This window comes from Saimiri boliviensis, chromosome 11 (assembly GCF_048565385.1).
Source record: "Saimiri boliviensis isolate mSaiBol1 chromosome 11, mSaiBol1.pri, whole genome shotgun sequence".
In the NCBI taxonomy this organism is placed as follows: domain Eukaryota; kingdom Metazoa; phylum Chordata; class Mammalia; order Primates; family Cebidae; genus Saimiri; species Saimiri boliviensis.
In genome coordinates this window covers 115,898,878-115,926,006 of record NC_133459.1, presented here as the reverse complement: position 1 = coordinate 115,926,006, position 27,129 = coordinate 115,898,878, and the positions used below count along the sequence as shown (strand labels likewise).

The 27,129-nt window shown below is 46.4% G+C and overlaps 1 protein-coding gene across 1 annotated transcript in view; it reads right to left on the bottom strand.

Moving 5' to 3' along the window:
- Positions 1-27,129, bottom strand: part of ABCA4 (ATP binding cassette subfamily A member 4) — a 131,795-nt gene that overhangs the window by 9,365 nt on the left and 95,301 nt on the right. Inside the window, exons 31-45 of the mRNA XM_039460931.2 lie at positions 23,250-23,344; positions 21,330-21,362; positions 19,787-19,892; positions 19,584-19,658; positions 19,220-19,389; positions 17,566-17,743; positions 14,384-14,499; positions 13,205-13,352; positions 10,028-10,151; positions 9,566-9,695; positions 7,206-7,326; positions 6,691-6,753; positions 6,099-6,205; positions 3,915-4,056; positions 671-805 (exon numbers count right to left, since the gene is read on the bottom strand). Of these exons, the coding sequence (XP_039316865.1) occupies positions 671-805; positions 3,915-4,056; positions 6,099-6,205; positions 6,691-6,753; positions 7,206-7,326; positions 9,566-9,695; positions 10,028-10,151; positions 13,205-13,352; positions 14,384-14,499; positions 17,566-17,743; positions 19,220-19,389; positions 19,584-19,658; positions 19,787-19,892; positions 21,330-21,362; positions 23,250-23,344 (1,743 nt within the window). The remainder of the gene's footprint in view (positions 1-670; positions 806-3,914; positions 4,057-6,098; positions 6,206-6,690; positions 6,754-7,205; positions 7,327-9,565; positions 9,696-10,027; positions 10,152-13,204; positions 13,353-14,383; positions 14,500-17,565; positions 17,744-19,219; positions 19,390-19,583; positions 19,659-19,786; positions 19,893-21,329; positions 21,363-23,249; positions 23,345-27,129) is intronic.

The window sequence follows — 27,129 nt, the reverse complement described above, 5'->3', positions numbered from 1 at the left end:
CCCCTGAGGAGGATGAGCTGACAGACAGCACACATAGTTACTCCCCAGTTGAGCAAGACAGGGGTATCCTGGTGCAGGGTACAGAAGGTAGGAGGTGGATCCGAGAGTAAAGAAGCATGGCGTCCACCCCGGGCCCATTTCAGCCCATGAGGGAATTAAAGTGGATTAAGGCAATGACGGAATTCTCCTCAAAAAAGAAAATCCTGCAAATATGTCTGTCAGGAGGCAGGGAGGTCACTCAGGTCACTTCCCTGGTTCCCGCTATATCTTGTGCCTGTGCCCTTATGATCCTTGGGTTGTGTGGGCATGGCCTCAGGCCTGGCCCAGCTCAGAGGTGGGTCACACAAGCCTTTGACCCAGCTCAGTGCTCCTGTTTGGGGACCAGACACCAACAGGCCAAAGAGCAGGCTAAACTTCCTGACTGTGATCTGGTGGCCCCAAAGGAGACATCCTGAGAATGCATAGTGAGACTGTGCCGTGACTTGTTTTTCTCCAGAGCTGCATGAACCAAACACTGGTCCAATCACTCAAAATGAGCAACACAAGAAACAGTCCAGACCAAAGCCAAATTGCTGCAGTTTCTAAATCTGCTGACCCAGAATCTATTTCCCCAACTTGAGAGACACAGCACTTGGTTTAAGCCCTTGGGGTGGCACAAGCCCGCAGTTACCAGCAGCACCAGCGGTGGGCAGCCAATGAGCGCAATGGCTGTGGAGAGTTTCCGCTTGTTGCCCCCACTGTACGTGCCAGCCAGGCAGTCCGCATAGATAGTCAGGCCCAGGCTCTTAATACTCCAGTTTGCAACCTAAAAGAAAGAAATCCCATTTGGAGAAGACAAGAAAACACCCCAAACCTCCTCCAGTTCAAAGCTTTGGCTCCCAGATCTCACGCCTCCAGAATGAAAGACCCAGCTAGGCTGAAACAGGCTGCCTCCTGGCTCCTGTCCTCTGGCATATGCTTCAGGCACCAGACAGGGTCTTCTTCTGTCTTGGATCCCAGGGTGGCCCGGTCAGCTCAGCACCTGTTGTAGCCCCCTGGGAAATGGCCTTCAACCTTACAAACAGCAAGACAGTGGGTCTCGCCCAGCGTCCTGGACCATGGCTAGGAGTAAAGGAGGAAGGGTCTGTTTGAGAGGAGGGTGAGTTCCAGACCCGCTGATCCCACCCCTCAAGAGAGTCACACCCAAAGCCTTGTGCATCCGACACGCACCTATGGAACAGGCACTGAACCAGGCATGGAGAACAATGTGAACACAGACTGCAGGTGGTGACAGTTACACAGAATACTGGCAGATTATGACAGTGCCATGAGGAACGCTGACAGAGATACCAGGTATGTGTGCACATGCACAGGAGCGGATCTAGGGAAGCCACTGGAGACAAGCTCACCATGCTTCTGCCTTCTGTACTTGTCCCCTGTGTCTAGGATGTTCCTCCCTAGGTGTGCACACGGCTCCCTCTCTCACCTCTAGTTCTTCACTCAGGTCCTCTCCTTTGTAGGCTCTCTCTGGGCCATCTGACCTCAAAGTGCAAACCCTGCCCTAACAATTCCTCCCTGCATTTCTTTTCTCTACGAACTTTTCACTCTTGAGTGTACTGGAGATTTTACCTATTTATCTACAGATTGTCTATCCCTCCCACTAGAACGTAAGCTCCTTTTTAAACTTTTTATTTGGAAATAGTTTCAAACTCACACAAACATATAAGAATAAAAAATAGTGCATAGAACACTATTAACTAATAAACTCTTCTCTTTCTCTCACAGACACACATACACACACACACACACACACACACACACACACACACACACACACAATTTTTTCTGACTCATTTGAGGGTAAGTTACTCATCGTATACCTTCACTCCTAAATACCTCAGGGCATATTTCCTAAGAATAGGGATATTCTCTCACATAACCACAGTACATTATCAATGTCAGTAAATTGAACTTTATGATCCATTTATCTAATCTACCATTCACAGTTCAGTTTTGTCAGCTGGTCCAATAATATCCTCTATCATTTTTTTTCTCTTCTGCACAAGATGTGGTCTATTGTCTGTTTTCAGTTATTACACCTATTTAGCCTCCTGTCCTTGGAGATATTTCCATAGCTTTTTCTTTGTCTTTTATAACTTTTATATTTTTGAAGAATGCAGTCTGTCTCTTTTATTTTTTTAAAATCTCCTTCTTTGGAGCTTGTCAGAAGTTTCCTCACAATGATTCCAGTCACATATCTCCTATCTGGATACTACATAAGTGAAATTGTGTCCTTCATAGGGTATTACATCTCGGGGCATGAGATGTTCATCTGCCTCTTATAGGTGCTGTTAATTTTGATCACCCAGTTAAGGTGCTATCTAATTTCCCCATTATAAAATTATTATGCTTCTTTCTTGCAACCAATAAGCAATCTGTATAGAGATATTTTTATTTCTTTAAAATTACATTATTATTATCTTTTTTTTAAGAGACAATCTTGCTCTGTTGCCCAGGCTGGAGAGCAGTGGCATGATCTCAGCTCACCGCAGCCTCAACCTCCCGGGCTCAAGCATTCCTCCCACCTCAGCCACCTGCGTAACTGGGACTATAGGCTGCACCACCAGGCCCAGCTAATTTGTTAATTTTTTTGTAGGATCGGGTATCCCTATGTTGCACAAGCTAATCTGGAACTCCTGGGCTCAAGCGATCTTCCCACCTTGGCCTCTCAAAGTGCTGTGCTTACAGGTGTGAGCCACCAAGCCCAGCCCATTTTTTTTTTTTAAAGCACTTTCTTACTTTCTGGCATAAGATATTCCATGTTCATTTTATACCTGTGCCATTCCAGCCCTGGAATCTATTATTCATTGGAGGAATCAGGGTTACTTTTAGTGGGGAATATTATTAAGACAAAAGTCTGAGCACTAAGTGTGCTCATGGCTACTGGGGTGTTTTTGTTTTTTGACCCTTTCAGAATTCAGGAATATTGATATGCATGTGTTTGTGGGTACATGCAGATGTGTTCCTATGTGCATGAAACATGATATAGAGTCAAATACTGTGTTAATCAGTTGTTTGTATTAGCTCTGTCCCCCTTTTGCAGGATTATGATATTTATTTGAAATAAAATTGGGTTACTTTGTCTAGTTTGCTGTCAGCATTAGGTTTTATGTTTCACTTTTGCCTACTTCCCATTCTCACTGATTTTGTTGTGGAACATTAACATGCTTCCACAAGTTAAAACTAAACAAAAATATATCCCCAGAAGTACTATTCCCTCCGATTTTCTTTCTTCCCAATTTCTTCTTGTTGATCACCAAATTCATTGTTTTCTGGCTTATCCTTTATGTGTTTTATTTGCAAAGCTAAGCAGACATACGTTTACTTTCTTGTTTTTCCTTCTTTCTTACATAAAAAGTAGCATTTTATATGTTCTATTTTCCACTTTACTTTTTTTTCATCTCTGTATCAGTCCACTGAAATTTTCCTTTTTCTTTTTTATAGTTGCATAAGACTTTATTGTGTGTCTGTACCATACATTATTCAGCCAATCTATAATGACTAAACATGTAGGTAACCTCCAGCATTTTGCAATTACAAATGCAACAGATCACTTTGTACATACTCATTTTGTACTGTGGGAGATGTATCTTCAGGATAAACTCTTAAAACTGTGATTGCTGAGTCAAAGGATAAACGCATACATCATTTTGTTAGATATGGGAGTGGGGATTTCTTTTGTCTGTCTTGTTCACTGCTATACCCCTGGTTTCTAGAAGAGTACTTGGCACACAGTAGGCACATAGTCAACATTTTTTGGAATGAATGAATGAATAGCATGCTTCAGTTTCTTATCTCCTAGTGGATGCACTCTCAGGAAACAGGCTTGTAATTAACCAGATTCCTATGTGGCCACAACAAAACACATTTTTTACCTTTTCAATTTCCTCTGCTGGTACACCTCGAAGCCGGGCATAAAAGTAAAGATGTTCTCGTCCTGTGAGCAGCTCATCAATTGCATCAAACTGAGGACAGTAGCCCATATTTTGATGGACTTCAGAAATATTGGTTAAAATACTGCAAGAAAAAAAAGCAATGAGTGATTTTCCTGCAAGGGGGTAGAGGGATGACCACAGAGCTAGGGCTGGAGAAGCTTCTGCCAATGGGAAAAGGAAGCTGCTTCTTCTCTTCTCATACTTGGCTTCAGAAATGCATACAATATTTGGGAATCAAAACAGGGGCCCTTTGGTTAGAAACTGAATCCTGTCAGATTCTTCCATGTTTCCATGTCTGGGATCAATTGAATCCATGTTACGCCAAAAATCAGCTTTCATTTTGGATTAGATCACCTCACATGTGAGTTTAGAAACAGAGGGAAGATCAGGTTTAAGAAAATAATTAGTGGTTTTAAATATTCTTCAGACATTTGGAAAGTAACTACAAAAGATGGATGTGTCCCGATGGAAGTAAACTTCTCTATCTGTGTTTATTGGCAAAGATAGCAATGAAAGAGGAGTCAGTCAGATAACTACTCACAGCAAGAGGCCTGCAAGGAGCAGGGGTAGAGCGAGTTGGGTTCCATCAACTCCCTTTGGCTAATATATTCACCCCCACTATAAAATATATTGCCATGATGGAAAATAAACTATACATAGACACTTGGTCTAATCTCATCCTTTTCTTCTTATAGGTTAGGGTATATGAATAAAGGATGGATGAAATATGTTGGTAAAGAGAGAGACCATTGCAGTTCCCACAGTGACAAAAGCCACCAGAGGTATGGCAGGGCCAATTAAAACTACCCAGGGAGGCAAAGAGGGTATATCTCTAAATTCGCAGGAGCTACCCTACCAGAGAATCCAAATTCAGTGTCTTAAACCTATATTTTCTTTCTAGCGTCCAGCTCAGTTTTACCTTCTGGATGTCAGACTGTGTCTCACTTGGACACAGTAATCACTTGATGTCTCATAAATGTGCTCATGGAAAATTCTATGATATCTTTCCCCCCCTCCACCCTGCCATGACTCCTTTTGTCACCATCATACAGTCACCTGCGTGGTCACTTGCAGGTGAAGCTGGATCTGTTGAGATAGACTAGCCGTGACCTGGCTTCACCCCTGCCTGTCCCTTTTCCATAAACCCAGTAGGGCTGGTTATGGAGGCCCAAGAACCAAATCATTGTGTCTGAGCCAGTGAAGCATGCTCAGGACTCTTCCTGCCCACTCAGCATTGGGCCATGCTGAGGACAGCTTTCAGGGGAGAGAAAGAGCCCCTAGTCAAGCAGATGCTGGAGAGATGTCAGCAGCACCTTACTCCACTTACAAACCAGGGCAGAGGCTCCCTCTGGGCACCTCCACTGTGTAAGTTTTACTGTTCAAGCTTTTTCTGCAGCCAGGAAAGAGGCAAACAAGTGAGAGCCCATCCTCTCTGTCCTGCCCATAGGGGGCCAGTTTGTTTAAACATACTTTATTACAGAGAGCAGCAGTCACCCTCCAGAATCCAAGGGCACACGCCAGTTTTCCCTTTATGCTCCTTGGTCTGGCTCCTTGGTCCAAACATCAGCCTACAAATAGCCAATGCAGGTTAAGCCCTCGCAAGGGCCTATGAATGAGCCTCCATATAGAAACTCAACCAAGAGGAAGGATGCCTCATCACAGGGGTTCTTAACCTGGGATCCAAGGGCTCCTGCAGGATCATAAATGTGAACCAGGGCTCAGTAAATTACCTGAAACTTTTGCAAAAATGTGTGGAGGGAGGTAATGGGAGGCAATGGTGCATTTTTATAAGAATAGGGTACAAATATTTATCAGATGCTCAAAAGATTCCATGACCTAAAAGAGATTAAGAATCACACACTTAGTGCTTCCCAGATCTTTCCAAGAATCCATGCCAACAGAAGAATCTCTTAACAATCACAATTCAGTTCAAATTTCTGCTGGGCCTATGTGTTGGGATTTTTGGGCCATGCCCTCTGGGAGGCCTCCTTTTCTGTACAGATCTTTCAGGGCCTCATATAGACCCTAGTGTAGGGTCTGATGGTCACCCTTCCTCTTCTGGGAGAGGGACATGGCCCAGGACCTGTGAGAGACTCCCTGAGACAGGAGGAGCACGACACTCACCTCTTGCCTGCTATAGTGGCATCCCCTGAGGTCACTGTGGTGTCCCCAGTGAGCATCTTGAATGTGGTTGTTTTGCCGGCACCATTCACTCCCAGGAGGCCAAAGCACTAGGAGAAAACACAGAGCTAGCCTGGGCTTGGAGACCAAGAAGGTCTAAAATGTCAGGCCCCAGGGCAAGTGTGTGAACTGGGGGAGGCATTTTAGACCTGGGCTGCTGTCACAGGGGTCACGAGCCATGTGTGGCTACTGAGCTCTTGAAACACATCTAAGTCCCAGTTGACATGGACCCCGAGTGTAAAGATTCAAAGACTTAAAAACAAAACAAAATCACCAACTATCTCATTAGTAAGATTTTATATTAATTACATGTTGTAGTGATAATATTTTGGATATATTGAATAAAATTAAAAATACTAGTAAAATTAATTTTACCTATTTTTTTTAACTTTTTTCATGTGGCTAATAGAAGATTTAAAATTATGCATGTGACTTGCATTATGTTCCTATTGAATAGCTCTGCCTTATGGGGAGGGGAGGCAGGCACAAGACTGATGTTCGGAAATCTTTCATACGTGGTCTGCAGAGTACCCACCTCTCCAGCGCGAACTCCGATGCACAGCCTGTCCACTGCTGGGCTAGAGGTGCCTGGATAAATCTGCAAGATATGAAGAAACTGGACTGAGAACTGAGACAGGATTAGAGCAAGGAGGGGAAGAGCAAACAACAGCTAAGGATGGTTTCGGAGAAAACTACCAGCACTAGGAGGTTACATATTGACATGGGCAGCCACAGAGGTGCAGTGAGTACTGAGGCATCTTGAAACTGACCCATGCTCTGCAGAAATGGAAGACAGAAAAGGGAGTGATGCTCAGCTGGAATGGTTCTCATTGAGGCCCTATGTCAGTGCCCTAGATGAATGGCAGGGAGCGTACATTGGAATTAGATGATCTTGGAAGACAAGTTATAACACAGAGATGATGACCCCACATATAATTAGGAAACCAAATTGCTTGCACAGCATATTGATTATGCTATAGAAGGAATATGGCAACATCATGCCAACTGTGGACCTAACCAGCACCTTCAAACTAATACCCATTCCCTCACCTTGGTTAGTTCATGTAGCCTCAAGATGTCAGTTTTATTTCCACCGGTAATAACTCTTTGTCTTTCTTCAGCCACATCGTCATCTTCATCAACAATCGGCTCCTTAGTGGGCTCAGCAATCCTAGATGAAGAAAGGGGGTCAGGACTGGGCTGGCTGTATAGTGCCCTTGGCACTGTCCTTTCCATCTGACCTCTCTTCCATTCACTTGCTTCTGCTTCCTTCTGGGCTTCCATCCCTTAAGACTTAAATTCTAAAAAAGGGCTCCTAAAAGGAGAGGCATTAGGCATTAGGTAGAGAAGTCAAGAGCTCATGTCCAGAGTCAGCCTTGGGTTCCAGTCCTGGCCTCCTCATGTGTGACCTCGGGCATTGGACCTCTCTGAACCTTGCCTCCTTCAAGCATGTGATGATGAGGAGGGTAACAATACCGGTCTCATAGGATTGTGCTGAAGATGAACTCAGCACAGTGCCTGGCACAGAGTAAAGACTCAGGGCCTGGGAGCACTGTCATGACTAAAACCCTTCCTCTAGGGCAAGCACTCAGTCAGGGGTAGTTACTGTCCTCCGAGCCTCCCCCTTCCTCCCATCTGCCCTGCCAACTCCACCTCTCCAAAACAGAGTCAGCCCACTTCATGCCTCAAAACCTTCTGTGGTTCTCTGTCAGCTATACGTTGAAGCCCTCCCTCTGCAGCTGGAGTTGGAGCCCTGCAATCAAGCCCCACCTACCCTTCTCACTCACCTCCTACACTAACTCCTCTGTCAGCAACTGGCATCTCCCCCTGGTTCCCAGACCAACTGGTCATTCCCATCTCCCAGCCTCTGCATGTGTTCCCAGTCCCTCAATGTTCTCCTCCTACCCCTACCCATCCTTAAAGACACAGCCTCTTCTCTGGAACCCTCCTGATCTTCTGGAAGCCAGAGACTATGGTGTACTTCTCTGGTCCCCTTTAGGCCCTAAAGCAGGCACAACTCATTCAATTGTGCTGACATCAGAGTTTAAAGCTAATGAGTCAATTTGGGTAGCCAACTCCCTAACCTGCTCTCCCACACAAAGGCCTCTAAAAGGTGTAGCCAAGGCTGCAGAGAGGGTCTGCAAAGGCTGAGGGTGCCAAGAACAACAATCCTGACACTGTCTTCCATAACTAGAACTGCTTGTGTATCCTGTTTCATCAGAGTGTGTTGACACCTGTGATCTCATTCACTTCTCACAGTCCTGTGAGTAGGAGGACGATCCATTTCCAATAAATCAATTCCCTGTGGACCAAAACATAAAACCAAGTCCTTCGGCCGGGCACGGTGGCTCAAGCCTGTAATCCCAGCACTTTGGGAGGCCGAGGCGGGTGGATCACGAGGTCAAGAGATCGAGACCATCCTGGTCAACATGGTGAAACCCCGTCTCTACTAAAAATACAAAAAAACTAGCTGGGCATGGTGGTGCGTGCCTGTAATCCCAGCTACTCAGGAGGCTGAGGCAGGAGAATTGCCTGAACCCAGGAGGCGGAGGTTGTGGTGAGCCGAGATCGAGCCATTGCACTCCAGCCTGGGTAACAAGAGCGAAACTCCGTCTCAAAAAAAAAAAAAAAAAAAAAAAACCAAGTCCTTGGAATCTATTTACAAGTGACCACACTCAGCCTGGGAGGAGAAAAAGTTAAGAAACAAAACACTATTGAGGAAAGCTTGCTAGGAAGGGCTGGTGCTTGGCAATTCAGGCCCCCGGAGGACAATAAAGGTAGGGCTGGATTGTAGAGGGGAGTGAGGCAGGGGCCCACCTAGCCTCAGGAAGAGCCTGGGGAAGAATGGCAGTTGCCAGCTAACCCGGCAGTTGAGAAGCCCTGGTCAAGAGCCAGGGTTGGTGGCCACCCACTTTCCTGCAGGGGTTGTAGGGGCATGATCACTGCCTGCACCCCTCCACACGGCTCCTGCCTGCTTTCCCCTCGCACATGACTCCCATATTACTTCCCTGCTCCCAAATCTCTAATTAGCAAAGGGGCCGGCTATGTCCCTTCTCCCATGAATACATTAGTCTATTTCTCGTACTTTGGGTATCCCATTAACTATTGTCATTTCCAATGCTATCATCCAATCAAAATATATATTTGGTAATTAAATGAGAAGGATTAAATATCAGCAATTGAAATTAATAGCACTGCATTTTAAATGTTTTAAAGTAGAGGCTTTTCACATATTCAAATCTGCCTGTTTTAACCCGATTCTTGTATTACTAGGGAAAAGCCAGGCTTTGAGAATGTAAAAAACCATCGTGGAGTGGGGCTCCTGAGGAAAGAGAAGACTGTGTGGGTGTGAAGTCCAGCCCTGGATGCCCTGAGCTGCCTACTGGCCCCAGGGTGTGGCGTGGACGTACCACTGTGAGAGGAAGAAGTGGCGCTGAACCAGGAGGGTCAGGAGGAAGTACACCACCCCTTCCACCACCATGGCAAACAGGTTCTTCCCAATCAGGTCCCAGTGGAATGGATTTGCAGAGTGCTCCTCACCTGGGCATCAACAGGAATTGAGTCCACTTCAGCCATCTCAGCTCATCCCACAGACCTGGCCACAGCACAAGGCCCACTAGACCAGGCTTTATGTGGGAACTGAGCAAGAGCCAAACACCCGCCTCACCTGGGCTGCCCTCCCCAATTCCTGTGGCTTCCCAGCCATGGAAACAGAGGCATCCTCATCCCTCTACCTGGCAGGACACTTCCAACCGAACAAGGTTCCCTCCCAGCACCCAGTCCCAGCCACAGTCTGATTCAACAGCTGCCACGGTAGCCCTCCCAGCTTTGGACCCAGGGCCCATGCTCCACGGGCCTCCACTACCACCCACCAAACCGGGTATAGACATCTGTCACAGCCTGGCTCAGTGCCAGGTCAATGAGGCCCCGGCCCAGGCAGAAGTGGGGGAAGATAATGAGCAGCTTCCTCAGCACGGCGTTGAACCTGAGCAGCATCTGAAACAGAGAAGTGGGACTGTCGGACACGGGGGCCAAGCCTACCCGCCCCTCTCCTCAGCAGGTGGGGCCCGGATGCTCTCACAGGATAGGACAGGGGAAGGCCTGCAGGCAGAAGAATCCTTGTAGCCAGACTGACCACAGGAGGGATCTGTCCAGCAGAGCATAGCGGGTATGGAGGTCATTAAGTACTTACAAGTGGTGCCTCAGGGCCAGGCCGAAGAACTAATCAATTAATGACCAATCAATGACTGAGCTCCCTGTGAGTTTCTAGTTGGTAGGAGCTGCCCCTTCATCTAGCCAGGCAGCATCTTCTAAACATTTACTCTGCTCAGTACCATGTGGGCACCAAGGCTAACTGTGAGGAACTTGTGCTGTCCTTACCCCTCACCTAGGTGACTCTGGGGGTGACAGCAGCAATATGCAAAGAAGCTGCAGCCCTCCTGCCATCCACCTAGGGAGCTCTCCCTGCAGACTCACTTCGAAACAACAGGAGCCCTCCAAGGCGTTTGTTAACAATGGCTGCAGGGGGACAGCAGGACCTGAGCCATCTCCAGCTCTGCTTCTCAGCTCCTCACATGGCAACTACCATTTCCTGGGAGAGGAAGGCTGGAGACTCTCTCTGGGGTCTGTGTTAAGCTGGGGACTTGTTTTCAAGTGGTTGGACTTGACATGCTGGACAGAGCCTCCCCTGAGAAGGTAGAAGGGACGTTGAGGGGGGCGAGGCCAGCAGATCTCCTGGCTGGGCCACTGCTGTCTTCTCCATCTGGCTCCTCCTTGTCCCACAACCTCCTCCCTCTCCAGCCCCACACCTGTGCCCATTACCTCATCTTCCCTGCCTACCCACCCGCCCACCGTTTCCCACTCTTTCTGGAATCACTGTACTGTTTGGCCTCTAGGCCTGGGCATTTGCAGGCTGTTACCTATTATTCTCAGCAGGAAAGGATGCTCTTTTCCTTTCTGCTTTCTGAAAGATTCCTGTTCTTCAGACAGCTGGCTCAGAGAGTGCCTTCTCTTACAAGCCTTCCTAGATTCCCATGAGAAAGTATCCATTCCTCTCACACAGCACTTACCACATTCCCAAGATTAATTTTTTAAAAATCTGTTGACTTTCTCCACTAGTCAGTGGGCCCCTGGAGGGTGAGCACTGGGTCCTAATTAATTTCGTGTCCTTCCTAAATACTTGCACAATGATTAGCTCATAGTAGGCACTTCATTATTTATTAAAAGAGTTAATAGAAATCTACTTATTCCAGGACAGGCTGAAATGGAATTTCCTCCACCACGGCTCCCCCAGCTCCCACAGCCCGGCTCTTCCTGCTGCCTCTGGCCTGCAGCGTGTTATCCACCTCGCTCCTCTGCTGCTCTGGCACACACTGCTTTATGGAGGATCACACACTGTGGCTTGTATCAGCTGCTAACTTGGTGGGCAGATCCTTTCCTAACTGGAATGGGAGCCTCTGGAGGGCAGGACGAGTGGGTCATGCTTGTTTATATCAGCACCCACAGCATGTTGTGTTCAGCTAGCAAAGACCCCCTGACGGTGCAGGGGTAGCAGCTGCTGTGAGCTGGGAGCCTCCAGCTGTGGGATACTAGGGGTTTCTGCAGCAGCTGTGTATCTAATAATTTACATGAAAATACTAGCTTTATGGAGGCGGGTGCTTAGCAAATGTTGGCTACATGGGTGCAGCCACAGAGGGGAAAATGTTCTGAGTTGCTTTAAGCTGGCTATTTAATTATTCTGAAGAAACACTCTCTTAAGACTTAGTGGGCTATGAGCCTGCGATAAATACGGCTCCACAAAGCAGCATTTTCAGTCACCAGGGTGCTCTGGTCATCTGCTGGGGCTGCGTTCTCATCCTCCCCTTTCCAGAATCTGACTCTGACATGCTGAACTTCTTATCATTCATGGGACAGATGAGGCTTCATTACCCTAACAAGATCTGGGAAGAGTCAGTCTCAGGAGGCTACAGGTCTGGGGGGTTCATGGTGGGACCTCTGCACAAATTTGCCCTGTGTTCCCCAGCAGGGCCCAGAGGCAGGTGGAGGTGGGCACTGCAGGGCAGGAGTGCAGATGTGCTAGCTGGTCCCAGCCTCTGAACTGGGAAGAGCTAATGAAGGAAAGGTTGAGGCATCTAGGGACACAGACACGTGGGGAGGCAGACGTTCCAAGGACAGCCACAGCCAGGACTCAGACCCAGCAGTGGGGACTGGGAGTGCAGAGTGTGGAGTAAACACAGCCCTGCAGCCACTGCCTTCATTTTTTCCAATCTTTTTATGATTCAGTTTGGCCATCTGTCTCTGGACAGGGGAGGCCGGGGGTGTGGAAGGGACAACAGTGCTTGGCAGCTCATAAAAGTGAGGCATTCAGCATAGGGAATCCCCAATCTCATCCTCAAGATTAACTGGCCCAAGGAAAAGTGTATGTCAGAGTGTTACAATTTCTATAAGAAAGTGAGAGGAAGAACGAATAGCGATCTGCTCCTGTGTCTCGAGCACACAAGGAACTCAAATAAGAGGTTGTCTCTGGAGAAGGGAACTGGGTGAGTGGGAAACAGGGGTAGGAAGGAGATGTTTTCATTGTATGCCTTTTTGTTCCTTTTAGATTTTGAAATCACCCAATGTATTATGTTTGTGTGTAAAACCTAACACCCAAAGTCCCTGAGGAAACCTTTCCGAAAGAGTAAGCAAATCTTCAAGTTTATTGCAAGATTAAACTTTTGCTTGCAGAATAAAGGCAGAAAACCATGTCACTCAGAGCACAGAAATGATAAAGGAGTTTGTAGGAAGGAAAGAAGGAATAAGAAAGGAAGGAAGGAGGTAGGGATGAAGGGAGGAAGGAGGGAAGGAAAAAGGAAGGAGGAAGGAAAGATGGAAGGAAAGATAAAGAGAGGAGGAAGGAAGGAGGAGAGGTGGTGGTAGGGAGGGAGAAAGTGGCACTCATCTCTGCATTCAGCTGCTACACGTACATTGCTTGCCTCTGGCTCTGCTTGACCAACACATAGCTCTACGATCCTACTAATCAAACAAAAAATCCAAGAAAGTTTGCTCACCCGGTTATTCTCAAATAATTCCAAGATGAAGGTAATAGCACTGCTGTTGATGCCGATGAACAGATTAGCACAAGATAAAGCCACATAGGCTGTGCTGGGGACATCAAACAGGAAGGATGCTGGGTACATCATGGGAATGACCGCCCATCTGTGTAAAATGAGACAACTCAGAGTGATGGAGTTCCACTTTCCATTCCATCTGCAATACCTCTAGACAGAATGCACTCCCCTGACACATGAGGTGACGTGTGTGAACTGGCCAGAGTCCCAGGGGACCAGAGAGATACTCCATTTGTTGATTTCTGTGCTTCAACTTTAAATGGAGATAATGATGCCTGGCCTGACCACTTCACGGGCTTCTGTGAGGAGCAAATGGGTTAATAGTTGTGCAGGTACTCTGTAAATTACAAAGCTCTGTACAACATATAGGAGGGGTCTCCACCCTGCAACACCTCCCACTTTAGTTTGGGTCAGCAAAGCCCAGCTGAGGGTCCTAATGAGCTCATCTTCACAGTTCGCAGTCAGGTTGGTTCCCAAATTTTCTATTTCCAAGAGAGACCAGTGGAGGCCAATGCTTTGGCAAGGCTCTACTGGCCCACATAGGAAAAACCAGGATCCCTATTTTCATTTCATAGATGAGGAAACTGAGGTCCAGAAGGATAAATTACTCATACAAAGTTACACATGTGGGAAAGGAAGTTGCATGCTGGGCTCTGTAACTCTGCTGGAGGTAACCCCTGTGTCATTCTCTACCCTGACTCAGGAACAGTTTTTTGGCTGGAGTCTTCTACTGTGTATGGACAACTCTTGGCCAGTTCACATGGAGACGCTGAGGTAGACAAAATGGCCCCAGATGAGTGACAGTCAGAGCTGGGTGAGAAGCTGGGGAATGGCTGAGCCCCCCAGGCTTTGGTCAAGGTCTCAGTTTGAGTAGAAGATTCAGATCATGTGGGACTTCTTTCATTGCTGCTGAATGGATCAGGCCTCAGAGATACCTCTGTCAATGGAGTCAGAAACAGAAGCCAGACAGATCCCTGGTTAGCAGCCTCAGACCCCACCCGGGGCCAGAAGCTAAACTTGTAGGTGCTACCACCACAGGATGGCCAGGTTTCTGTCAGGAGATGATCCTCTTCCCTGGGCTTCCTTTGGAGGCATTAGCTAATGGTCCCAATGGCTTACCCATACAGCAGGAGCAGTGCCACAAGGGCAGGAAGGTTTTCTGGAGAAGTGTAGGCTTTCTTCTGAAACCCGATGAAGATGCCCACTACCAGCCCAGCGCTCACGGTGTAATTCATCTCGGAAAGAGAAGAGGAGAGCAAGTCACTCAACCTCTCAGACCTGCTTCTGGCTCTGGAAAATGAGGGGTAGGACCAGGCTCCTCCAGCTCTTAGGGTCTGGGATTCTGATTCAACTTGCTTTTAAACAGTTCTTGGTTGGCAAATATATGTTAAGGCGTCACTGGTCCTCCTTCCCCACCCCTTGCCCCACCTCCCTGCCCAGGAAACCTTCAGTCTATATCTTTTGAAAGGATCAATTACAAAATTCCTCCTGGTCTCTCTCTCTCTAATTGGTCATAAAGTTTTGTTGATTCTTCTTTCTAAGCATGTCTTCAGAATTCAGAAAAACTTAAAGCCTAATTCTTGGCTTCACAAAGCTCAAATAAATAACGATACCCTTTTTAAACAATTCAGTCCTGAAGCCATTATATTGGGCACAGAAAGTGGGCAGCAACCGTAGGGTTAGGGGAGGAGTCACAGTGGTCAGGAGCAGGGCAAGAACCAGAGAAGAGCTTCCTCAAAGCAACCTGGTGTGGGGTGTGGGGGCCTCAATGGAATGAGATAAATATCCTTATAGGGGGCTGATCTGGTGTGAGGTATCAAAGCCACAGCAGAACGAGGAGGACCTGCACGCAGCAGAGGCAGCCCAAGCAGGGAGAGGACGATATCCATACAGGGAGGCAGTGGTGGCAGAGAAGGGCACTCTTGACATACAGGTGTATTGCCCAGTAGACAAATGAGTTGGGAGTGAGAGAAACCAGTGTGTCACTGTTGGAGAAGGGCGTTACAAATGTGGAAAGACAAAAAAACCAGAATGAGCCCTGTGGAGTTGGTTTTGGTGAGCTCAGAGTGTTCAGTGTGTAGGTAGATAGAGAGACATAGATAGAGGTGTGTGCATACTTGTGCATGTACATCCATACCTTCCCTAGTTCTATCACTGAGAAGGCCTGGGACCAATGGTGCTTCAGAGGCAATGAACATATCTAGCACTCAGATCTTGGTTTCTGAGGGTCACTTCCTGCTGGCAGGAATCAGGGCTACTTGGGAGAGGCTAGGGGTGAGGATAACTTCAGGATGAGCCTGGAGCGCCTTGTTGTGCCACTAAGCATGGAGAAGCTCAAGGGGGATGAGGACCTGAGTCAACAGGCTACAGAAGCCAGCTTCAAGGGGCTCCCGCTGACCACACTGGGGATAATGTGAACATCAAAATAAATAATGACAGTCTCAGATCCTAGTCCATTGATTAACACAGGAACCATGACTGCATACAGAGCTAAATGGATGAATAAATGGAAAGTTGTATAATGAATAGCATATTTATATATATTTGAAGTGCCGCTCCCCCAGATTTGTACTTACTGATTTGTATTTATTATAAAGGGAAAAGAGTAATTTTAGGTGAAGAAGCTCAGCAGACACCTTCTTCTTAAGTGACTGAATTAAACATCATCAGTAACAGAACAAGCTGAAATCAGAAGCTACCTGATAGGATGCAGTGAGAACACAGCATCTGTTCAGTGATACTGCTGCCAAGATGCACACCTTCAGCCTGCGCAAGAAGAAACCTCAGACAAGCTCAGACCAAGGGACATTCTGCAAAATAAGCAGCCTGCAATCTTGAACAGTATCAAGGCCATGAGTGTTAAGGAAAGACTGTGGAACTGTTCTAGGCTGAAGAAGACTAAAGAAACAGCACAATCAAATGCCACGCATGATTATGAGCTAGATTCTTTTCTCTGAAAGACATTACTGGGGCAATGGGCAAAACATGAGTGGGATGTAAGGATCAAGTGGTGGTGACACATCAGTGCTGGTTTCCTGATGTTGAGTTTGTGTTGTGGTTGTATGGAGTGTATCATCGTTTGTAGGAAGTACACATCGGAGGTGCTGAGGGGTGTGTGTGTGAGAGAGAGAAAGAGAGGAAGAGTGAAATGAGAAGGGGCATCTTGTTGAGAAGTTACTCTCAAATGACTCAGAAAAAAAGGTTTTGTACTTGCCACTTTTCTGTAAATTTGTAACTATTTCAAAATTTAAAAGTAAAGAAAAATAGATGACACATATAAGAATTTAAAACATCATTTATGGGCTAAGTGAATGACATACACAATAATTGTTTGTTCCTTCATTCAAGTTTCTTGCCACTGGCTAATGAGGTTATTAAGTTCTAAAATGATAGATAGCAGAGGTCAGATTCGAGGCCAGCTTTAAAATTCTGGAGCATGAGAAAGCCTGCTAACCTGGGGGCTGCCATCTTCTACCCCTTCACTGGACTGCCAGCTAGTATCGCCTCCCACCTCAGATACCCACTCTATCCTAGCCACATATCTCTCGATAGGCTCAGAGATCCTTGTAAACACACACACACACACACACACACACACACACACACACACACACACACACGGGCCAGCCCCAAGTGTATACATTCTATTTCTCATCTTTTAAAAAAAGTACAATAAGGCTGGGTGCAGTGGCTCACATCTGTAATCCCAGCACTTTGGGAGGCTGAGGTGGGTAGATCACTTGAGGTCAGGAGTTCGAGACCAGCCTGATCAACATGGTGAAACCCCATCTCTACTAAAAATACCAAAATTAGGCGGGCATGGTGGTGCACGCCTGTAATCCCAGCTACTCAGGTGGCTGAGGACAGGAGTATCACTTGAACCCAGGAGGCAGAGGTTGCATTGAACCAAGATCGTGCCACTGCACTCAAGCCTGGGACACAGAGTGAGACTCTGTCAAAAAACAACAACAAAAAACCCCCAGCACTTTACAAAGTAGCTTTTCAGTGCAGGTGGGAACAGCTCCTTTTATATTAGAATCACCCTGATTCTATAAAAGGAGCTGGTCCCACCTGCACTGAAAAAGATACATTGGAGGTGCTGAGGGGTGTGTGTGAGAGAGAAAGAGAGAGGAAGAGAGAAAGAAATGAGAAGGGACATCTTGTTGAGATGAAGGGGCATCTCAAGGTGCAGACTTGGCATCACAAGAACCCCTCCCAATTCTGTCTAGTCCTTCAGAGCACACACAAGCTCCACTTTGGGCCCATGAAGCAGGGGGGAGGCACTATAAACTGACACTCACGATATCCCAGAGGAAGTTGGTCACCCAGTAGGTGGTGGGGCTCACTCCACTGATAAACTGGAGGTGCTTGGATTTGTTCACCCGCTCCTGGATCAAATAAAGGACAAAGCTGGCTGGGACGAAGGACATGGAGAAAATCACGCAGATGGCAACTACAGCATCCACTGAAGTGGTCAGCCTGCAGCAGGGCCAGAGACACAGGGAGAAGGTGATGAAGAGGGAGGAGCAGAAGCAGGAAAAGATACAAAGTCAGGCTCTGGGAAGGCCTTACCCCGACCAGGGGAGGCCTCCAGTTTCCCCTTCTCTACCCTGAGGCTGTCACTCCTCTAAACTGTCTTAATCCATATGGACAAGGTTAAATGGGTATTTGTGGGCTGACTTTCTGTTTCCTGTGAATATTTCTAGACAACATTTCTTTTTATTATATTCTCTAATTATTTTATGGTATATAGATAAATATGTTTATATTAATCTCATGTACTACAATGCTCTTATTAGCTCTAATAACCTGTCTGTAGAGTCTCTTCAATTTTCTATGTAGAGAGACATACAGTTTGTGAGATTTATCTTTTGTTAATAATAATCTTGTTAAATCACATTTTCAAGAAGTACATCATAACACAAGGAAACGGTCATAATGTAAATTTAAGTGAAAAGAGGACAGGTAAGTTGTACAGGGGCTTGGCTCTATTTATCCTTTCCTCGACCAAATAGAAGGCATCTAGTTAAGGGAGAAGCTGGGGCTAAAGCCAGCCTGAACTTTATGTACAAGCCATAACCCCTGGAGTGGGACAGTGTCCACCTGTAGAAAAGTGCACTTTTACTAATTCCCACAAAGGTACCTTATGTGGTGGTCACTGCCTGATAAAACTACAAATCCTATCATCCATAGGTGTAGTAAGCTGAGAACAAATGCGTGGAAGGAGGCACACAAAAGTGTGGCTGAGTGAGAATTAAGAGAGGACAGTCTAGGGCCCTAAGGTGTCCAGAGGAAGAAACCAAGGAGCCAAGGCCCAAGTTGTGGTCGATGACCCTGGGCATGTTCACTGGCACTCAGGGTATGCTAGGACAGTAAAATCAGGACCGCACAGCCTTGCAGAAGTTTACAGCAATGAAAGTGCTCCTACCAACGCCTGCTCCACGTAGGCCTCAATAGGGTGAACATATTACAAAACGCACAAGACCGCTGTCTCCACTGACTGAAACTGTGCAAGGAGAGCCTCAGCTTGAGGGTAGCAAAGCTCTGTTGACATCTCCAAAGTATGCTCTTCTGAGGAAATTCCTGGAATCTAAGATGATTACTCCCAGGGAGCTGAAAGGTTTACTGAACTTTGCCAGTTCCTGGCAGCCACTTTGCACACTAGCAAGGAGAATAATTGTATAAGCTCCACGAGCAACTTGCCATCAAGACCCAAAAGGGAATGGAACCAAATATAAACTTACTTTCCACATACATGTGGGGGAGAAAGAATGGCCAAGCAGTCTTGTACATGAGGCGTGAGGCACTTACTTGAAATTCGTATGTTCATATGTGCCTGACTGAACAGCATTGCCATCCAACCCAGCACTTCACAGTGGTGAGAATTCTCTCGGGATGTTCGAAGAGTGGAGAAGGTGACAAGAAAGTGATGAGGCCGGGGCCATGGTGGCTTACACTGTAATCTCTGAGAGCTGCTCCTTGGTCAGGTTCAGGGGTTGGCTTATGACGGTGATTCCATACTCCTCGGGGTTCCTGTCCTTGGGCAGGCTGGCCCGTAAGATGGCATTGTGGGCCACATTGAGAAAGCTGACCAGGGCATGCCAGCCTTTGTTGTTAAACCACACCTAGAAAGTGGAGAGGACATTTGAGATGTTGTACTAACTGCTAGTTAAAGAAGAAATCAGTGAAGGAAAGGGCATTTGAGAAGGAGGAAGGGTTTGGCAGCTGGAAGACATTCCTTGCTAGAATTCAGCAGGAGGCATTTAATGAAGCAGGGAAAGTAAAAATAAAATGAGAAGCTATTATACAGGTCAAGTACCTTAATGTTGTCTTCAGTTTCTAGATGTTTAAGGAAAGCAGGTATTTCTTTAGAGGCCTCTCTGGTGACAGGGCCCTAAAAGCCACATAAACAAACAAACGAGGATTTTTGGTTTTTTTCCTGTTACCATTCATGAGAGTTTCTAGTTCATGGTAATTAAGCAAGTCAAAAATGCTATTCAAATCTCCAGTCTGTTTACATACCCCGCTCACATTCATGATCCGACCAAGGTCGCTTAAAAACCCAACAAGTGTTTCCCCTGTGATGGGAATGGCTGGGAGCTTTCCTCCGATGGAAACTCCTCCATACCTGATGAGCAAACAGGAAATCATCAGACAGTGCCGTGAGCTTCACACCTACTCGTAGCTCTCTCAGTTTTTGTAGGGAAACGTGTACTTTTGGGGTAATTGTCTGGACCAGTGAGCAATATAGCTCCACTTTATAAACCAGCTTTTCACTCTTTTCCCATTGCTGCTGCCTGCAGGAAGGAATCCAGACCCTCATCCTGGCCTATGAGACCTTTCTGCACCTGGTCTGTGACCCTCTCCGACTTCATCTCTCCTCACCCCTTCCCTGGAGTGAACTAGGGACACATCTGGGACATTTCAAGTCACTTCCAGAGCTCCACGTGGCCCAGACTGCCTATGTGTCTCTGCCTTTGCCAGGCTGCTAGCTCCCCTTGGTACCTTTCCCTTTGGCGAGCATCTAGGCAACTCCACGTCCTCTTTCACATGTCACATGTCATTTCCTCCCACTCCAGCCAAAGACTCCTTTTCTGTGCCACCTCTGTGCTTTGCAGGCACTTCTAGCAGCACAGGAAGCATCTTCATCCTGTCATCCCTATCTCTTGGGGCCTCTGGGCCTCACCCCTGTTCAGGAGGCCCTTACCCTCTCCTGCCTGGACCTGTACTCTCCTTCTACACTGGGCTCCTGGCCTTGGGATCCAGCTCCTGTATTGCCCTGGAAGTCTGAAGTGACTGTGTGGAAACACCAGTCTTAGTGCGTCTTTCCCTGGCCACAAACCCTTCAAAGGCAGGGCAAAAGCCAAACTCAACAGAACAGAATGAATTAGCTGGTTATGCAAAGCAGAGGAGGAGCTCTTTCTCAGGGCCTTGAAGCACTGCCTCACTCCTGCTTTCTCTCTCAGCTGAGGCTCCACAGGTCCCTCTGGAGCAATTCTGAAAGCCAGATTTCATGTGTACAGTCTAGAATCTGCCCAGGAAAACATGTCCATGTCAGCCCCACACCTGTTCTGGAGGCACAGTTCCTGAGGGAGGCTGGGAGGCAGCTAATTCCTAGAGCACCCCTAGACGAGTCTCCAAACCTCTGGAACCATTTCAACCTCCTCAGGAATGGGATGGGGCTGGGGCTGGCCTACACTCCCTGAAGCTTAAAAGGAATGGTCCAAGGCGTGTCCCAGGCCTCAGCTACAAGTCCCTCTTGTGGGAATATTACAAACTGTTATATACTTGGAGGTTTTAGAAGCTTTTTTGGGGTAAGAATGCTCTGAAATGCCTCATCAGGGAATGCCATTCCCCACTTATGTCCTCCAACAAGAGATACCACTAAGTGTCCTCTGAGTCTGAGATGTCCCTAGCCACATATTCTTCAGGATGTGTCTTGTGACTTCCTGAGCACGTACAGAACAGTCCCTCCACGTGGCTGTGAGGTGTGTCTTTCAAAAGTGTATAATTATTTCAAGCAAATTAGTGTGAGATTTTAATTCTGATACAAATAGTTTCTTACCTCTGTTCATTGACCCAGAATTTGCTCTTTAAGCTGAAAGCCAAAATAAAATCATGCAATGAATACCACAAGTACAGCAGTGCTGTTAACTTTCTTTCCCAAACATTCATTCATTTTGAAGACTGAAGTCTCACTCAGGGGCATTTGTTTTTAAGATGGAGTCTCGCTCTGTCACCCACTCTGAGCTGTCGCCCAGGCTGGAGTACAGTGGTGTGATCTTGGCTCACTGCAACCTCCGCTTCCCTGGTTCTAGTGATTCTCCTGCCTTAACCTCCCGAGTAGCTGGGATTACAGACACACACCTCCACCCCCAGCTAATATTTATATTTTAAGTAGAGATGGGGTTTCACTATGTTGGTCAGGCTGGTCTCGAACTCCTGACCTCAGGTGATCTACCCACCTCAGCCTCCCAAAGTGCTGGGATTACAGGTGTGAGCCACCACGCCCGATCCCATTTTTGCATTTTCCGATATCTATGTAATGCAGAAGCTACCCAGCCCTGCGACATTGCCTGAATACAGATGCAGAGAAAGGACCTATGTTTTCCCCCACCGGTTCTCCAAATCATATCCTGCATGTTGGACTTTCTGAGTGATCCTGTTGTCAGGTCATACGTCAGGTCAGTAAGCCTGATCAGGACCCAGAACACATGACAATGACCATGTCAGTGTGGAATGAAGGCTGCAGCCCTGCTCTCTTCCACCCTGCACAAATGAGACTCTATCAATCACCTGCACACCTGGGGGGAATTCTGACTCACTCCTTAGCCCAAAGTTAAGGCACTGACATTCAGTCGATCGAGGGTAAAATGACAAGATGGGAAATGAACAGATGCCAACTCCAGACCTCAGAGCTCAGTCCCATGAACTGTCATTGTTATCAACCTTTAAGCGCGCACACACACACACACACACACACACACACACACACAATCCAAAATTTCATACTGCAGATTTGCTGCTGAGAACTAAGTTTGGGGTGGTTGCTGTTTATTGCATTATATTTACTCAGCTTTATTTTTGGGTTGGATGGCATTTTTTGGTTTGCTAAATGCTTTCACCATCTGCAGTGTGTTCTAAATCAAGTTGATTCAACCTTCATTCAGGGCTCTGGCAGATGAAGCAACAGAAAGTCCTACTAAAGTTAGACAGGATGTTTTATTTTAAAGCCCCAGAGCCTGTGCAGACTGGACCACGCTTCCTTAGGATCCTCTTTCCTGGCATGACATGCCCCTGTCAAGCTGCTTGCTCTGATACGGGCTACCAAAGCTGTTCCATGCTGGGTGGGGCTGACACAAACAGCTGGAGAGCCAAGAGAACTAGATACTTCTTGAAAAGTTCATTGGCATCTCAAAGGGCAGTGATAACAAATGATAATTCACAGAATATGACAGCTGCAGTGGCTCTGGCCCGCCCTGGCCTGTGCTGGACCCACACACTACCCAACCGCCGCTTTCCCACCATGTATGACTTTTTTCTTTCTCTTTTTTGCTTCTTACTTTTTTCTCTTCTTCCTCTACCTTTCCCCCTTTACTCCTCCACCTCCCTTCCTCTTTTAACTTTTTAAAAGAGACTCTCTCTTTAAACAAGTTAAAATATGTGGTTGCATTTTTTAATAACTTCCATGGTCTTCTAATATAACTTTCAATAATACATGGGTTAAAATTTAAGACTGCTTGCCCTAAACAACAACATCATCAACAACAACAAAAACCCAGAATTAATCTTAAGTTATATTTTACTTGTATGTGCCTCAATTGCTTCTTATGTTGAATGAGGCCCTCAAATTAGATTTAAAAAAAAAAAGGGAAAAAACCCCACTGTCCTAATCAGATAAATTGTGAGAGAAAATTATCTTCTGTCCCTAGTCAATATCTTCTAAGGGAGCCAGAATTAAAAGCATAAAAGGGTTTATTCTTACCTGCTTCTTATAAGAGCAGGATACGTTTTTACCAAGAAGTCAGAGATGTTCCTGTCCGTGAGGTCTTGCAGAATTTCCGTGCTGCGCTGTGTTCTCTGAGGCAATGAGACACCCACATTAATTACCTGCGAACTTGAGGACTTATAAGTGGTTTGTGAAACTGCTTGTTCTTCTCCAAAAATTATTTATGGATTCAGCTGCTGGGAAAATACTAAACAAAGCACTGGTATCTCCCTAGTTCTCACTTCAATGATGTGTGAGTAATCTTTGATGCCTCTTTTTTCTCCAATCCATTGACAAGACAGGATGACCTCACTCCGAAATAAATCTCTAATCCATCTGTGTTTCTCCAGCCCCAATACTGCCACCCTACTCAAGCTACCACCTAGACTGCCAGAGAAACTTACAGACTGGTTTGCCTAATTCTGTCCTTGGTCCACCAGCTTCCGTTTTCCACCTAGCAGCCAGCTTAAGCTATAAAGATGTAAACCCGAGCACCTCAGTCACCTTGCTTACTTACCCACTCAATAAACCCTGGGATCAAATCTCAACTCACTACCAAGGCCCATGTGGCCTGATGCGTGTGGCCCTGCCCTTCTCTCAGCTCACCTGCTGCACTCCCATCCCTCTGCAAGCACCCCTCTCTCCTGGTGCAGCTTTGTGCTTGGCTGTTCACTCTGCTGGAAACTTTACCTGCAGATCCTCTTATGGCTTGCTCTCAGTCTAAATTTTATTCCTCGGAGAAATGTTCCTGTTTACAGCCACTCTGTATTGTCACATACTGTTGTGTTACCTCCACAGCGCTCATCTCTCTCTGAGAGTTTCCTCCTGATGGATCTGTTTACGTATTTCTATCTGTCATCTCCCACAGGATGTCATTTTGGTGAGAGCAGAGACTTTGCCTGATTTATGGGTTGTTGTGTCCCCAGAACCCAGAATAGTGCCTGGCATACAGTTGACACAGTCGATTTGCGACATTAATGAAAGAATTTGAATAGTGCCTTACAATTTACAAATCACTTTCTTTCTTTTTTTTTTTTTTAAAGATGGGATTTCTCCACGATGGTCAGGCTGGTCTTGAACCCCTGACCTCAGGTGATCCACCCACCTTGGCCTCCCAAAGTGCTAGGATTACAGGCATGAGCCACCGTGCCCGGCACAAATCACTTTCAAAATACATCTAGGACTAGAAGCTAGTTCATCGAAAGATTTTGGAAAATTCAAAGGTGCATGAGTTTGGCCGCCAGGTGGCAATATTACTGCAAATCTGGGAACACACTGTGCTTGGTTTCTCATACTAGCTAACTTCACAGGTCAGTCATGACCCTCCGGTAAAAGCATTCACTCTGTCAAGGGTGCTGCCCAGAAGCAGTTGAGGGGATTTTGGTGGTATTACACCACCGTGATTGCGCATCATTCTTTCTTTTTTATACATTTTTCTATCTCCTCCCCTGCTTTCCCATTTGATTTTCCTCTTCTTTAATTCACTCTTTTTACCTTGTTTCTCTCCTGCCAGGAGGAGAGCTGGCCCCTACCAAAAGCTCCCCATGTGCTGGGAACTATGTTAAATGCCCTACATGCACAATCTTACTTCATCCTGACACCCTTCGAAAGAAGAATTTTTGGTTTAATTTACAGACAGACAAACTGAGGTTCAGAATGGTTAGCTGACTTGCACTGGGCTGCAAACGTGTAGCTGGGTGGCCTAGGGCCTAGGAATTGAATCCGCCTCTGTCTCCTCTCTGTTCTTTTCACTCAGCCACCTGCTTATCAAGCTGAAAGTGGCACTCAGAGTTACCTGCCAAGCTCCCCTGGTGGAACCCAGGCTGGAACAATTGCTGCTGCCTGGGACAGCTTAGGATAAATTGTTTTGTAAAAATTCTGTCCAATGAAATATTTGTATAACCCTATTTCCACATATACTAGAAGTCAGAGACAGAGTGCTTCCACCTCAGGACCCAGCACATTCAAAGCCTGCTGGAGCAGAGAGGGCCCCTCGAGGTGACTGCATTGCCCCATTTCCCAGATAAGGACTACTGATTGCCTCTGAATCAGGCCCACACCCTCTGGACTTATTCCAGGCTGAATAAGGGAATGTGTTTGAGTGGCTAGGGTGAGCAGATGTGAATAAGAGTGTGGGTTTGTGAGTGTGTGTGTGTGAGAAAGAGAGAGAGAGAGATTGAGAAAGATTGAGAGATTGAAAGAAAAAGTGAGAGAAAAAGGAGAGATTGAGAAAGAGTGTGAGAGAGATAGAGATTGAGAGAGAGAGAAAAAGTGAGAGAGAGCGAGTGAGCAGCTCCTGCGCATACGTGTGGCACTCAGTTTTGCTCCAAAGGAAGGCATATATAATAGGGATGAAATGCAGAAGGGAAAGAAAATTGCAGGAACTGGTTTGCCTTTTTCCAGGACTTTGGCTGTTACATTTTGTCCAGGCACCAAGGACCAACATGACTGAAAATAAGCTTCTAAGCTGGACAGGCGGTCTGCAAGTAAGGATTCCTTTAGGAAATGAATCACCATGTAGGTAGGCTAGGCCTCCCCTCCCTCTCCTGGCCAAGAGCTCAGTGAACAGGTCACAGCCTTGATGTGCTGATGCTGGAGGGTTTTGAGTGAAGGCAGCCACAGGAGCCCTCAGTACTGACTGCAAGGCAAACAAGCAAAGCTTCCTCTTGGGGTGCAGAGGACTGAGACAAGCTCCTTGGGTCCTTTTGCGATCCCTATGATGCAGTGGCTGAGCCGTGATTCAAAGAGAGAATATTTTGCTTGAGAAATATAAAGATACATGCTTTAGAATATTAAAAAAGAGTAGAGATAGGGTGTTCTTGGTATAAAACCATTTATAAGCCACACTGTGATAGGTGCTGTGGCAAAATCTAGTTGCCCTCATTATCCACTCGTCCCTGCTGCCTTAGCCTTTTTTGTTGGATGCAAGGCCACCCAGAACAAAGACTGCAGTTCCCAGTCCCCTTGGATGCTAGTTCTGGCCAGGGATCTGTAAGTGGAAGTGTTATGTGGGAGCTTCAGAAAACCTTCCCTAAACACAGCACGTGTGCACACACTCTGCCCTCTCTTTTGCTGCATCCTTCTTCCATTCTGCTGCCTGGAAGGCAGCTCCTGCCATATTGGCTGGTGAGGCTGAGGCCTGTTCAGTGTGGAGGAGAAACAGAAAATACATCATGCACCACCCACATAGGCTTTTAGATGAGTGAGGAACAAGCTGTGTCTTGTTTTATCCACTGTTAGTTTGGGGTTGTCATCACCTGAGTTGAATCTAATTTTAAATAATTCCTTTTCCACATGATTTCATTAAACATCATAATAATATTATGAAATAAGCAGTTATTCCCAATTCACAGGTGATGAAACTGAGGTTCAGAGAGGTCAAGTAGCCCACCTGGGCCTCTCTGCATTCCATATGTGTGCTTTCCCACCATACTGCACAGCATCTTTGGGAACTGTTTATTCACTGACAAATCTTGGGACAGGGCTGTCTAAGGCCCAGCCCTGGCAAGTCATCTGGGAGGCCCATTATCAACCAGGGACATAGCCTTCTTTAATGTCTCTGAATCCCCCAGGAGATGTTCACTGTAATCTGTTTTGGACTTTTGAACTCCCAGGACAGGGTGCTGTTCAGAGCCAAGATCATTAATGTCCCTGCAAAAGATGGATGTGGCTCTGCATGTATTTGTGTACTTACCTGCACATGTTACATACACAGCACATGGAGACCTTCTTAATTAGGACTGTTAATAAGTGTGTAAATATATTTGCATTTGAATGTACATCATGGCATTGCTTATAATGGCAAAAAATGAAAAGACCAAATGGCCAATAATTTAAAGTAAATTTAGGCCAGGCACGGTGGCTCATGTTTGTAATC